At 39.4% G+C, this 14032-nt stretch overlaps 1 protein-coding gene across 8 annotated transcripts in view; it reads right to left on the reverse strand.

Moving 5' to 3' along the window:
* Window positions 1-537: 537 nt before the first annotated feature.
* HELQ (helicase, POLQ like) overlaps window positions 538-14032 on the reverse strand; it is a 48158-nt gene continuing 34663 nt past the window's right edge. For 5 of the 8 annotated variants that reach the window (XM_007999110.3, XM_007999112.3, XM_007999109.3 and 2 more), the window contains 3 exons: window positions 11762-11875; window positions 10375-10509; window positions 538-791 (listed from right to left, as the gene is read on the reverse strand). In XM_007999110.3, the coding sequence (XP_007997301.2) occupies window positions 684-791; window positions 10375-10509; window positions 11762-11875 (357 nt within the window). In that variant the 3' untranslated portion in view covers window positions 538-683. Of the gene's footprint in view, window positions 792-10374; window positions 10510-11761; window positions 11876-14032 lie in introns of those variants that run through there. The other 3 variants (XM_007999111.3, XR_005237672.2, XR_012093377.1) reach the window with 3 other exon arrangements.

A 14032-nucleotide genomic window follows, 5' to 3' on the forward strand; every position in this document is an offset into this window, starting at 1 on the left:
TTAAATTGTGTTTAAAGAAAAGCTTCCAATTGTTAATTGTGGGTAGTATTCATTCTTCACTGAGATTCCTACTTCTTAAGCATGTGGGTGTTGGTCGCATACACACATGGAGGACTTAGACATCCAGATTATGAAGCAGTGGCAGCAAAAAGACCTGGGCATAAATGTGGGGTCTATGATGCTTATAGGAGGGAAAGAGCATCTAGGTGTGGGGTAGGGGTGAGGATGAACCTGGAATAATTTCATAGAGGAGACAGTATTCTAGCATTTTTTAGTTACTCCTTGAAGTATTAGTACATTTTAAAGATAATTTTCATGCACTGGAAATAACAAAAAGCAGTTAGGAAATGGAGGGTTTGGAAATCCTAAGGAAAATTCTGGGGATTTCAAATAGTCCAATTTGATGAAAGAAATGGGTAAGAGAATAATGAAAGATCGGGATACAAAGGTTGAGCATAATGTTGATGAAGTTGAATTTCATTTTGTGGTGGACACTATAGACTGTTCAGCAGAGAAATAAGTATTCCAAAGAATGAATTGTTAGTGAGAAGAGGTATATTCAATTATTCATAGTTCTTAATGCATACTTAAAATGTATTTTTTCATTTATAAAGTATAAGTTATTTTTAATAAAACACATGTACAATAAATAATTCATATGTGAAAATGCTCATCAGATAGCTTCATGCTTTGTCAGTGGAAGAAGCCACAGCACCAGGGAAATCAGAAGGTAATCTTAGTAGCTCTTCTACTTCTTCTTGCAGGGCCTCTGCTTTTTCATGCAACAGCATCTACATTAAAAAATTAAGACATGAGGCCAAAATATGCATTGCTAGAGAATTGCCAACAATTTTACCACTGTCCATGGAACACCTGAATCCTTACACATCAGAAATCTAGACATTAAAACTATAATGAGATTGAAAAATGGCCACTTAAGAATAAACGATTATAGTCAATGAAGAGGAGGCATTTAGTTAAAACCATTTTAGCTGATCACTGCCTTTTAGTATACCAAAAATAAAGCTTTAATTCTCCCAAAGATTTGTTTTATTGAAGACTCAGCCACTTAAAAATTAACTTTTAATCTATAAAATCTAAGACAATTTTGCAAAAATTTAATTAGCTCCTGAAAATGTTATCCTTTATATATATGCACTTTATTATTCCTCAAAATTTAGTATGCTTTTAAAAAGCTACCAGTATTTCAAACAAAAGTTTTATTCAAGTTCCTAAACTTAAAACTGTTAATTTCAAAAGCAACATAATGAGCAAAAAAAGTATTTCCAAACATGGCATATAAAAGATGTCAATGAATTTTTGCCGAATAACAAGCTATATAGATCAATAAGAATAATAAGTAAACTATACAAAACCCTTGTGTCAGTATTATTATAACACAGAGAGTATCAACAACCTCAAATTACTTGTTGTTTAAAAAAGCCCACCAATTTCTGGAAGAACAAATCCCGCCCCTCCACTTTTTTTTTAAGACGGAGTCTTACTCTGTCACCAGGCTGGAGTGCAGTGGCGTGATCTCAGCTCACTGCAACCTCCACCTCCTGAGTTCAAGCGATTCTCCTGCCTCAGCCTCCCAAGTAGCTGAAACTACAGGCACGCATCACCATGCCCGGCTAATTTTTGTATTTTTAGTAGAGATGGGGTTTCCCCATGTTGGCTAGGATGGTCTCCATTGCTTGACCTCATGATCTGCCTGCCTTGGCCTCCCAAAGTGCTGGGATTACAGGTGTGAATCACCGTGCCCGGCCTCTTTTTTTTTTAGATTAAAAAAAATTTTAAAGGCTTTTTTCATAGAGACTGGATCTCCCTATGTGTCCAGGCTGTTCTCAAACTCTTAGGCTCAAATGATCCTCCTGCCTTGGCCTCCCAAAGTGCTGGGATTGTAAGTGTGAGCCACTACACTCAGCCAAAACCAGTTTCTTGAGCTCCCACCCAAGTGTTTGCAGAGATCTAGATGGGGTTGAGAAAAAAAGCACAAGACAAGAGGGAAATAGAGGGTCTAAAATGAAATAAAATCACCTCCAGAGAGAAAAAGCCTACCCAAATATAAAAATACTGAAAAAAGAATGTTGGTTGATTAAAGCATTGTTTATAGGAAGATATTTAACATGCATGTGGGACTCTAGGAGGCAGTCTTCAAAAGGCAATGCTTTTAGGGGAGAGAATGGGTGAAAAGGGAGGTGTCTTTGGAAGCTCAGACATGAGGGGAAGAGGAAAAAAGGAAAAAATGGATAATCTTGTATGGCAAAAGGAAATTAAAAAAAAAAAAACATGGCACAAGTATACATATGTAGCAAACCTGCACGTTGTGCACATGTACCCTACAACTTGAAGTTTAATAATAATAGATAAATTAAAAAAATAATAATAATAATAATAATTCAGTCTTCTCTAATCAGTGTAATTATATCCTACTTTATGTTTTATATTACATTTTCCTAAGTATCATTTTTATGTTGCTATTACAATTTTATTGGTATACTATGTCACTATATTTTTCATTTTGAACCTTATCTAACCAGGTATTATAAAGAAATGTTTTTAAACTCTACCAATATTTGATTTTTTAACTGTGTAATATTTTTAAACTGTATCATTTGCTTACAATAAACATTGCTAAAAGCAAAAAAAAAAAAAAAAAGAGATATAAACAATGTTTTACCTTCTAAAATAAAAAAAAAAAAAAAAAAGACAACAAAGGACACAAACCCTCCTTGCATTCCTCTCCCACCCCAAGTCATCCATTAAAGAAAAATACTTTGCTACTTTGACAGAAGAGAACTTGAACTGGGATCTCATAAACCATTCCAAATGACTGTGTTGTCCAAGATATGCAGAGGCACAAGCAGTTCTCATCTATACAAAACTACTATATAAAAAGAAAACAAGGCCGGGCGTGATGACTCACGCCTGTAATCCCAGCACTTTGGGAGGCCGAGGCAGGCAGATCACGAGGTCAGATCGAGACCATCCTGACTAACACAGTGAAACCCCATCTCTACTAAAAATACAAAAAAAAAAAAAAAAAAAATTAACCGGGCGTGGTGGCATACCCTTTTAGTCCCAGCTACTCGGGAGGCTGAGGCAGGAGAATGGCGTGAACCCGGGAGGCAGAGCTTGCAGTGAGTGGAGATCACGCCACTGCACTCCAGCTTGGGCAAGAGAGCGAGACTCTGTCTCAAAAAAAAAAAAAGAATACAAATAACCCAAACTCTTCAGCTCATAAAAATTTCCCTCCCTGAAAGCAAACCATGAAGCAGAAAAACTGTAACACAACACTCCAAACAAAATTAAATATTCTCAAATAACAATCTGGAGATATGAGGAGGAGTGGAAATGCTCACTGAATAAGAAGTTAAAAAACTAAGAACCGACATAGACAAAAACTGGAAGAAATGATACAAAAGTTGACTGAGCTCAGGAATGAAATAAAAGAAAAAGGCAAAATCACATTAGAAATAAAAACTAATAACTATAACTAAATAATTGGGTGTCCATAGAAAAACAGATTTAAATAAAAAACCTAATTAGGGCTACTGAAAAAATTTAAAAAGCAGGAAAACAATAAAGAGAATAAAAATGAGACAGGCCGGGCATGGTGGCTCACAGCTATAATCCCAGCACTTTGGAAGGTTGAGGTGGGAGGATTGCTTGAGGCCAGAAGTTAGAGACCAGCCTGGGCAACATAGTGAGACCAAGCCTCTACAACAATAACAAATTAGCCAGGAATGGTCCATGCCTATAGTCCCAGCTACTCAGGAGGCTAAGGTGGGATCGCTTGAGCCTGGGAGTTCAAGGCTGCAGCGAGCTATGATGGTGCCACTGCACTCTAGCCTGGGTAACAGAGACCTAGTTCCTCTCCACTCCTCCTAAAAAAATATCCGTGAGGGAAGGAGAAGAAGTGAAATGGAATACCAGTAGAATTTGTGTTTCAAATGTGTAGTAGCCACACTGAAGCAGATTTTTTTTTAAACCCCAAACCAAATAACATTTTAACACATTGTTTTAATTATATACTCTCAGAATGAAGACAAAAAGTGCTGTAAATAAATACTGAATTTGTTTGTTTTTTTTGGAGTAGTATAATTTAACAATTCTGCAGTTACTTTCAGTGTATTCTAAGATTGAGGAAAACAGAGAAATATATTAATAAACACAGGGATGAGGTTTCTCATTATTGGAGAAAGGAAGTACAAATATGAAAAAGAGGAAGACTATAGCAAGTCCTGTGTGGGATTAGTTTGGCAAATTAATGACTGGAAATTCTTTGACACCTTCATTGAGAGATGGGATCTAATTCTACTCTTGAATCTGTGCTAGCCTTTGTGATCACTTGTAACTAATAGAATGCAGAAGAAATGATGCCGCATGACAGGGCTCAGTTTAAAAAAGGCCTTGGGGTCTTGAAATGAGATCAATCCAAGGTCATGTGAATCCTCCCTCTCAGACCCTAGCATCCACACTGTAAGAAAGCCAAGCCTAGGATAGGCAGGGTGGCTCACACTTGTAATCCCAGCACTTTGGGAGGCCAAGGTGGGCAGATTTCTTGAGCCCAGGAGTTCAAGACCAAACTGGGCAACGTGAAGAAACCCCTTCTCTTTTAAAAAAAAAAAAAAAAAATGTAAATTAGCTGGGTGTGGTGGTGCATGCCTGTGGTCCCAGCTACTTGGGAGGCTGAAGTGGGAGGATCACCTGAGCTTGGGAGGCTAAGGTTGCAGTGAGGCAAGATTGTGCCACTGCATTCCAGATGGGGTGAGAGGGAGACTTTGTCTCAAAAAAAAAAAGAGAAAGTCAAGCAACATAGAGATTATAAATAGATAAATAAGAAACTGAAAAGTGTTAAAAGATACCAGATTGACTAAAAAGAGAGAGACAATACAAAACATCAAGTGCCTTTGAACATATATATATATTTTTAATTTAGAGATAGGGTCTCCCCCAGGCATGGTGGCTCACTCCTGTAATCCCAGCATTTTTGGAGGCTGAGGCGGGTGGATCGCTTGAGCTCAGGAGTTGGAGACCAGCCTGGGCAGCATGGTGAAAAAATAAAAATAAAAAAGGTAATTTAGTTGTGCATGGTGGTGCCTGCCTGTGGTCCCAGTTACTTGGGAGGCTGAAGTGGGAGGACTGCTTGAGCCTGGGAGGTCGAGGCTGCAGCAAGCCAAGATCATGCTACTGCACTCCAGCCTGGGTGACAAAGTGAGACCCTGTCTCAAAATAAATAAATAAACAAATAAATAACATTAATTAATGAAATTAAATTAAAATAGAGGTAACATTGCTTTGTCGCCCAGGCTGGAGTGCAGTGGCCTGAGCATAGCTGACTGCAGCCTTTATCTCCCAGGCTCAAGTGATCCTCCCACTGCAGCCTCACGAGTAGCTGGGACCACAGGCGCACATCACCATGCCTGGCTAATTTTAAAAAAAAATTTCTTTTGTAGGGACAGGGTCTTGCTGTGTTGCCCAGGCTGATCTCAAACTCCCGGCCTTACGTGATTCTCCCACCCTGGTCTCCCAAAGTGCTGGGATTACAGGTGTGAGCCACTACACCTGACCCTGAACTCTTGAACTTCAGTATTCTTGAACTGCATATAGGAAGCACACTGAGAAAACTACCTAGCAGCAAACATGGGCTTATTGTTTATGGAAAAGGGAGAATGACTCAAATGAGAGAACCCAAAGCCAAGAAAAATCATTCCGAGAGAAGAACTGGGACATAATTAAAGAACTGGCCACATGTGGCTGGCTGGATTTCAGAACTGCTGTTATGCACTACCCATTTTCCTTCTTTATGAATGAGAGTGTACTATGGTTATCCTATTTCTGGTTTCACTATTTTATGTAGTATCTCTTTAGGTCACTGGTTTTCAGAGTAAGAACTGTAACTTGTGAAACTGTACTGAAGGTGCATCACTCACACCCGGACTTGATCTAGAATACTGGATCTGAGTCTGATGCTGTGATATTATGATATACATATATTGGTTTTCATCCACGGTTCCTGGCTCATAACTCCCACAGCCCTTGTTACAATGTTGGGGCACTTTAGACCTCAGGAAACAGAATTTCTGTCTCTGACCTTCTTCTGCCCTCCTTTCGCCTAAGGCAGAACTCTACTCTGATCATTGGTTCTTAAAACCCTCATTCCAGGCTGGGTGCAGTGGCTCATGCTGTAATCCCAACACTTTGGGAAGCCAAGGTGGAAGGATTGCTTGAAGCCAGGAGTTCAAGACCAGCCTGTGCAACATAGCAAAGCCTTGTGTCTATTAAATAGAGCAAAGATTAATTAAAAATTAAAAACATTAGCCAGGCGTAGCACCTGTCTGTATTCCTAGCTACTCCTGAGGCTGAGATGGGAGAATTGCTTGAGCCTGGGAGGGGATGGCTGCAGTGATCTATGATTGTGCCATCGTACTCCAGCCTGGGCAACAGAGCAAGACCCTGTCTCCAAAAAAAAGTAAAAAGACCCTCATCCCAGAGTGTCCTGCCCCATACTCTGGAGAAAGGAATGCTGCACAGAGAGGCCAGAAGCATCTGAACAGACAGGTCTTGCTGGGTTTCCCCACTCGGTCTGTTAGTATTATTAATAAATCATACCCTTTCGGTCCAGTCACATTTCTACATGATTGTCAATCATGCCAACCCAATAAAGTTTCCATAAGAGGTCTAAGAGTATAGGGTTCACAGAGCCTCCAGACAGCTGAGCACACGGAGGGTGATGTGCCCAGCGAGGACATGAAAGCTCTGTGCCACTTCCCCCATACCCTGCCTTATGAATCTCTTCATCTGTATCTTTGTGATATCCTTTATTACATACATGTTTTCCTGAGTTTCGTGAGCTGACTGAACCCAGAGAAGAGGCTGTGGGAACCCCAACCTGAAGGTGGTTGGTAAGAAGTTTTAGAAGCCCAGACTCCAGCTAGATAGTGTCAGGACACCCAGCTGACGTCTGCAGAAATGATTGCTTGTTTTTTGGGAAGAAATTCCTCACATTTGGTCACAGAAATCTTCTGTCTGTGTTGCGTTTGTTGAGTGTTCAGTGGGGGAACAACAACAACAAAAAGACTGAGTTTTTCCTAATAGAAGCTATAATGGAAAGGCCTTTTGGGGGTTAATATATTTTGCATGTGGGAGGAACAGAAACAATTTGTAAGCAGAGAGCAGATTTTAAAGATAACTGCAAATTGTTTGACACTCTTCTCATGAGGAGGTGGTCTGATCCCCTTTCCTTTCAATCTAGGTCTTAATGGTTTTCTAGTAACCAACAGTATGCAGTGGAAACGACACTGTCTGACTTCTGAGGTTGGCTCCGAAGACTTCTTGCATTTTCTGCCTGGATATCTTAGAATGCTCACTTTCTGGACATTCCCTCTGAAAACCTAGTTTCTATGCTATAAAGACTGAAGCCACATGGAAAGGCCATATGTAGTTGCTCCAGTTGACTGAAAAGCCCCAGTTGCCTCTCATTATCAGCTGTTGGTCATGTGAGTGAGTCACCTGAGTCATCCAGCTCGGCTGGGCCTTATGACTATAGAGCCAGTCAACTTCTGACTACAGTTGCATGGGACCCAAGTGAGAAGCACCCAGCTGCACCCCTCCAGAATTCCTAATCTACAAAAACATGAGCAAAATAAGATGGCTGTTTTAAGCCACTAAGTTTTGGAGCTAGACTCTGTTATACAGCATATGTACCTGGAAAAATCAGAATTAGAGTTATCAGTATGAGCTCATGGCCTTCAGTAATTTACACGTAAGTATAGAAAAATGCATAGACATACATCAGCTAGGGTGTTCCTAGCTAGTGCCCTACTTCCACGGGCCTTAGAGCTGGCTTCTGGGCAAGTTCAACAGTACATTGTAGGCAGCTTCCTGGCAGTTTTGTCAGCACTCCAGTGGGCAGTTTCTGCTTATTAGCCTTGGCTGTAGAACCACAACAAACTTCCCAGCATCCAGTGGCAATGAAGTCTGAATCCCATCCATAGGGGTGCTGTGGGGTGGGGGTGGACCACCTCTCAAATGTATTCCTTCCTGAATTCTTCAACATTCTGTTGACCCCTTAGAGGCCTGTTCAAATTACTATGTGGTTTCTGCCTCCTAATGATTAGATGCTGACAGACACAGCCAGAAAGTAAGAAAATACTTCAAGAATGATGATGAAGGTCAAAAAGCCACACAAACCAGTTTTCAGGGGCTTCCACTGGCCAAATCTGAGGCCATTTGAGCACCAAAATAAGTAACATTATTAATGGGTTATAACCCATTGAATATGTCTGAACCTATAAGCATGTACTGATAAATGAATAAATAAAGGAAAAGCTTTTCCTCATAGTAAAACATCAGTAAATAAATCCAGAAGGAATAATGAAGTTAGAAAATCACCACTTGATAAACATGGAAATAATGGAGTTAGACAAACATCACTAGTAAATGCTGAAACAAGCATGTCAAAGTTTAATGAACTTTTTTTTTTTTTTAGGTGCTACAGCAAAGGAAATGACTATAACTTCATCCCTACCAACCCCAAGAACTCCTAATTTAACAGGACAAGGTCAGTCTTAGTGGTTTCATCTATAAACTCAGGGTAACACTGACTTTGTCCACCTCATAGGTTTGTTGTAAAGAACGATTAAGGTAATGTAAGCAATGTGAGCACCATTAAAAGATGATGGAAATTTGCTTTTTAGCTAATTCTGATTTATATATGAAAATAGTAAAACAATGAAGTTTCAAAGAAGCCAAGCAATTTCAGACTTAGAACTATAGTTGAGATCAAGAAGGAAATAATCTCAAATTGCTGTGGAATAGCTTTACCCACAGGGAGCAGAAGGCAATGACAAACTGGGTTGCATCTAGCAAAGGGTAACTAGGACAGTGAATGGCCTAAAAATTGATTATTTAATACAGATAAAAGCAACAGAAAAGAAAAACCCTTGGGGACAACAAGAGCTGTTTTTGAATATGTGAAAAACAGCATACAAACAAAAAAAGAGTCCAGTTCCAGACGTAGTACTCTGATGCAATGGTAAAAATTTTAAGAAGGCAAAATTTAGCCTCGGTATATCAGGATAATTTTTGTAACACTAAGAGCATACAAAAATAGAACCACCTAATTTTTGATGAACAAGCTCCTTGTCAATGTGGTGCTCAAAGGTGGAGAGACCAGATGTCGGGATGCTGAGGGAAGGATTCCTGTGACGAGAACTTTGGGAGGCAGAGCTCAGTGACTTCCAGGGTTCTTTGTACTTCAATGAACCCTTGAAATTGTCTTTTTTTTTTCTTTAAGATAGACTCTCACCCTGTCACTCAGGCTGGAGTGCAGTGGCATAATCTCAGCTCACTACAACCTCCAACGCCTGGGTTCAAGTGATTCTCGTGCCTCAGCTTCCCAAGTAGTTGGGATTACAGGTGTGGACCACCACGCCTGGCTAATTTTTATATTTTTAGTAGAGACAGGGTTTTACCATGTTGGCCAAGCTAGTCTCAAATTTCTGGCTTCAAGTGATCCACCTGCCCCTTGGCCTCCCAAAGTGCTGGGATTACAGGCATGAGCCACTGCACCCAGCCATTTTGTTTTTTTAAGACAGAGTCTCACTCTGTCGGCCAGGCTGGAGTGCAGTGGTATGGCCTTGGCTCACTGCCACCTCCGTCTCCTGGGTTCAAGCAATTCTCCTGCCTCAGCCTCCCAAGTAGCTGGGATTACAGACATCTGCCACCAAGCCTAGCTAATTGTTGTATTTTCAGTAAAGATGGGGTTTCACCATGTTGGCCAGGCTGGTCTCGAACTCCTGACCTCAGGTAATCCACCCGCCTCAGCCTCCCGAAGTGCTGGGATCACAGGCATGAGGCACCATGCCCAGCCTTTTTTTTTTTTTTTTTTTGGAGAGGAGGGGCGGGACAGGGTCTCACTCTGTCACCCTAGCTCACTGCAGCCTTGAACTCCTGGGCTCAAGTGATCCTCCTGCCTCAGTCTCCTGAATAGCTAGAACTAGAGCACAAACTACCACGCCCAGTTAGTTTTTAAATTTTTTTGCAGAAACAGAGTCTCATTATGTTACCCAGGCTGGTCTCAAACTCCTGATTTCAAGCCATTCTCCCATCTTGACCTCCCAAAGAGCTGGGATTACAGGCATGAGCCACCATTGAAATTTTCTTTATTTTTTAGCAAGTCGTTTCTCTGTTTAGCAAGGTTTGTGTCATAACAGATGCACTATTTTTACTCACAAATATGAGTATGTACTTTTGTATCTATAGAAATAAACAGTTATGCAATGTTAAATGTTTTTGTTCTGATGTCTACAACACAAGCAAATAACAATACACAAGATTATTAAGGTTAAAAAATGGTTTGCTTACCTTTGCTGATGCAATAATTTGCTTGGCTTGACGTCTTGATAAATGATCAATTGTCTTTATGAGCACTTCAGGATTTGCATTAGCTAAGTGCATTAGACTTTTGTAACCTGCACTGTATAACTGTCTTGCTCGACCCTGAAAAGTGTTGCAAAAATCAGTAGGATAATAATTTGGGATTAGAAAAAAGAAAAGTAAGCACTTTACTGAAAAGAACAAAAACTGCATGTAAGAGACCAGGATAAACTAAGATAATAAAGTAAATATGAAGAGATAAGACATGAGAATTCTGAGGAATTTTAAAAAAGGCATTTGGGTGGTTCCAAACTGACCACAAGATAACTATAGTTCTATCCAGCTTGAGTCAACTGATGTGTGCTGCAATCAACAATAGAAGCCCATTAAGGCACTTAGGTTGGTGGCATCATCTCATATTCTCAAGTAAAATTCAGTATCGTTCCAGTCCAGTATCTTTCTTTCTTTCTTTTTACTTTTCTCTTTTTTTTTTTTTTTTTTGAGACAGAGTCTTGCTCTGTTGCCCAGGCTGGAGTGCAATGGTACAATCTTGGCTTATGGCAACCTCCACCTCCCACGTTCACGAAATTTTCTTGCCTCAGCCTCCCAAGTAGCTGGGATTACAGGCGCATGACACCACACCTGGCTAATTTTTGTATTTTTAGTAAAGATGGAGTTTCACCATGTGGGCCAGGTTGGTTTTGAACTCCTGACCTCAAGTGATCCTCCCAAAGTGCTGGGATTACAGCAGGAGCCACCTCATCAGGCCAAGTCCAATATCTTTCAATGTTCTCACCATCTACTCAGGGGACCACTAGTGTCTCTCTGTGTGTGTGTGTGTGTGTGTGTGTGTGTGTATCCTAAGTAGAACTCCTCTGACTCAAGAACTGAATAACAGAGAATAAACTGAAGTTGAGGGTTGGCTGAAAATAGAAAGCCAGAAAACCAGTTGCAAACCCTTTCTTCTTACTCTCTTAGAAAAAATACAAATGACCCTTGCTGCCACTGAATCACCATTACCTTAAACAAGCACTGAGTCCAAACTGACAGAAGGTAATTCTTCAAAGGATTGGAGGAAGGAACAAGTGTTAAGGACAATTGGTAGCACAACATACTTGGAGACAGTCACCCCCACCCTTCCTGTTATGGTTTTTTTTTTTTTTACAACTGAGATTTTTCATCAGGTATGCCATCTAATAACAGTGGATTTCTGGAAGGCCATAGCAGCTATTTGTTTTAAATAAAAGACTCCCATGACAAAAGAGCAATAAGGCTCTTGCTATCACTTCCCCTGTAATAAGACTTCACAAAACAATAAAACCTGGCTTCTGTATTAATTGACATAATTTCAATTGGGAAACCGCAAGCTACTGACCTCTAAAACTCCAGTAACTTCCATGAGAGGGATTAGTTCTGCCTTTACACAGTAAGTCAGCTTCTTGGTAAGTTCTACCAAAAGGGCTCTGTAAACCCAAAACTCCTCAAGCTCCTATATAACACAAAGAAATACATAAAATTTAAATTTTATAAGTTATTTCAAAGTTTAGTTTGTGTGATAGGGGGCTCAGAGAGAATGTTCCTTATATAAGTTCTGGAACTTGAGTTAAGCCACAGATGAAAGATGATTCTAAGCAGAATGGATGTGAAGAAACACGGTGAGAACCCTGAGGAATTTGAGGAACTGGTTTTAGGATGAGGACAAGACTGAAAATTGAAGAATAAGTCAATAAAAAGTTCTGGTCATTTTAATCAAAATACCTGGAAGCAAATGCACAGTTTTTCTTTCCCAAGTGACTAAAAATAATTCCTACGTCTGGGAATTTATCCTGAAGATGAATATTAAATATGGAAATATTCAAATATAACATGATGTTCAATGCAACAATACAATAATAAAAATACTGGAAGTCATGAGTCAGTAACTGTTCAAGTTAGATGGATAAATGAGAATTCAATATAGTATTTTGTCAAATATATTTGCAATATTCTATTATAGTAATTTATTTTATTTTAAAGATCCCTTTCTAGTCTTTGGATATCACTGTGAGAGTACACGATGAATGGAACAGCATTAGCTAGCCTCTTGTGACCACTAAGAAAGAAATCAACGTGGCCGGGTGCGGTGGCTCACGCCTGTAATCCCAGCACTTTGGGAGGCCGAGACGGGCGGATCACGAGGTCAGGAGATCGAGACCATCCTGGCCAACATGGTGAAACCTCGTCTCTACTAAAAATACAAAAAAAATTAGCGGGGTGTAGTGGCGGGCGCCTGTAGTCCCAGCTACTCAGGAGGCTGAGGCAGAAGAATGGCGTGAACCCGGGAGGCAGAGCTTGTGGTGAGCCGAGATCATGCCATTGCACTCCAGCCCAGGCGACTGAGCAAGACTCTGTCTCAAAAAAATAAAAAATAAAAAGAAAGAAATCAACGTAATGAAGATGGTAGAGTAAAAAGAAGAAAACCTTGAACAGAACTATTGAATCAATCAACCCTGAAGCTGCCTTAGTTCTGGCATGCCTGTTATATAAAATAATTACTTTTTCTTATTCTTTAAACCTTGATGGGTTTTTCTGTAACTTGTAATTAAAAGCATCTTAGCTAAGACAATTAATGTACCATTTCACAGCATTTATAACTTTTTAAAATAAAAAATACCTTAAAACAAGCTTGTCCAACCTGTGGCCCACAGAGCACATGCGGCACAGGATGGCTTTGAATGTCACCCAAAACAAATTTGTAAACTTTCTTACAACATCATGAGTTTTTTTTTTTTTTAAGCTCATAAGCTATTTTTAGTGTATTTTATGTGTGGCTCAAGACGATTCTTCTGCCAATGTGGCCCAGGGAAGCCAAAAGATTGAACACCTCCGTCTTGAAATATTGAAAGTAGACCAGATGTGGTGGCTCATGCCTGTAATCCTAGCACTCGGAGGCCAAGGTGGGAGGATCACTTGAGTCCAGGAGTTTGAGGCCAGCCTGGGCAACATAGCAAGACCCCTGTCTCTATTAATAATTTGAAAAATTATATACATGTAATATATATCATATAATTATATAATATTTATGTTATATGTAATTCCATAATTATGATATATAAAAATGCAGTAAATTAATTAGAGCACAAATTGTCAGCTAGATTTTTCTTAGGATTAGCCATCAAATTATTGCTGTGTTTCTTGATGCTTTATAGAGTTTTTTACTTGAACAATTCTATAAGGCTCAAGTCCTCATAGTCACAATGAAAACAAAGGGAAAAAATATTAGGGAGAGCATCTTTAAATATAAAAAAACCACACACATAGAAAACCTAAGAAAATACATTTTAAAGGCTAGTTTCTTCTTATTACCCATATTTTTTGTCTTCTGTTTAACTAGCATGTGCTCAGGGGGTATAAACCAACATTTAAAAATCAGCACAAGTAAAACACATTTAGAAAGCTAAATTTGTTAGAACAATTATCATTTAATCCAAAGTCAAGTATTTTTGAATTATTTACTCCCTTCATTAGCACATATGATAGAATTAATTGCCATATGCATATACAGAATATGAAGGTTTAAGAAAGGGAAAATGAAGTAAATTTTAAGTTTAGAAAACAATTCATGGGAAAAAGTTTTTAAAAATTGACTTGGAAACAAATGTGGAAA

Source organism: Chlorocebus sabaeus, chromosome 7, assembly GCF_047675955.1.
Source record: "Chlorocebus sabaeus isolate Y175 chromosome 7, mChlSab1.0.hap1, whole genome shotgun sequence".
Taxonomy (NCBI): Eukaryota; Metazoa; Chordata; class Mammalia; order Primates; family Cercopithecidae; genus Chlorocebus; species Chlorocebus sabaeus.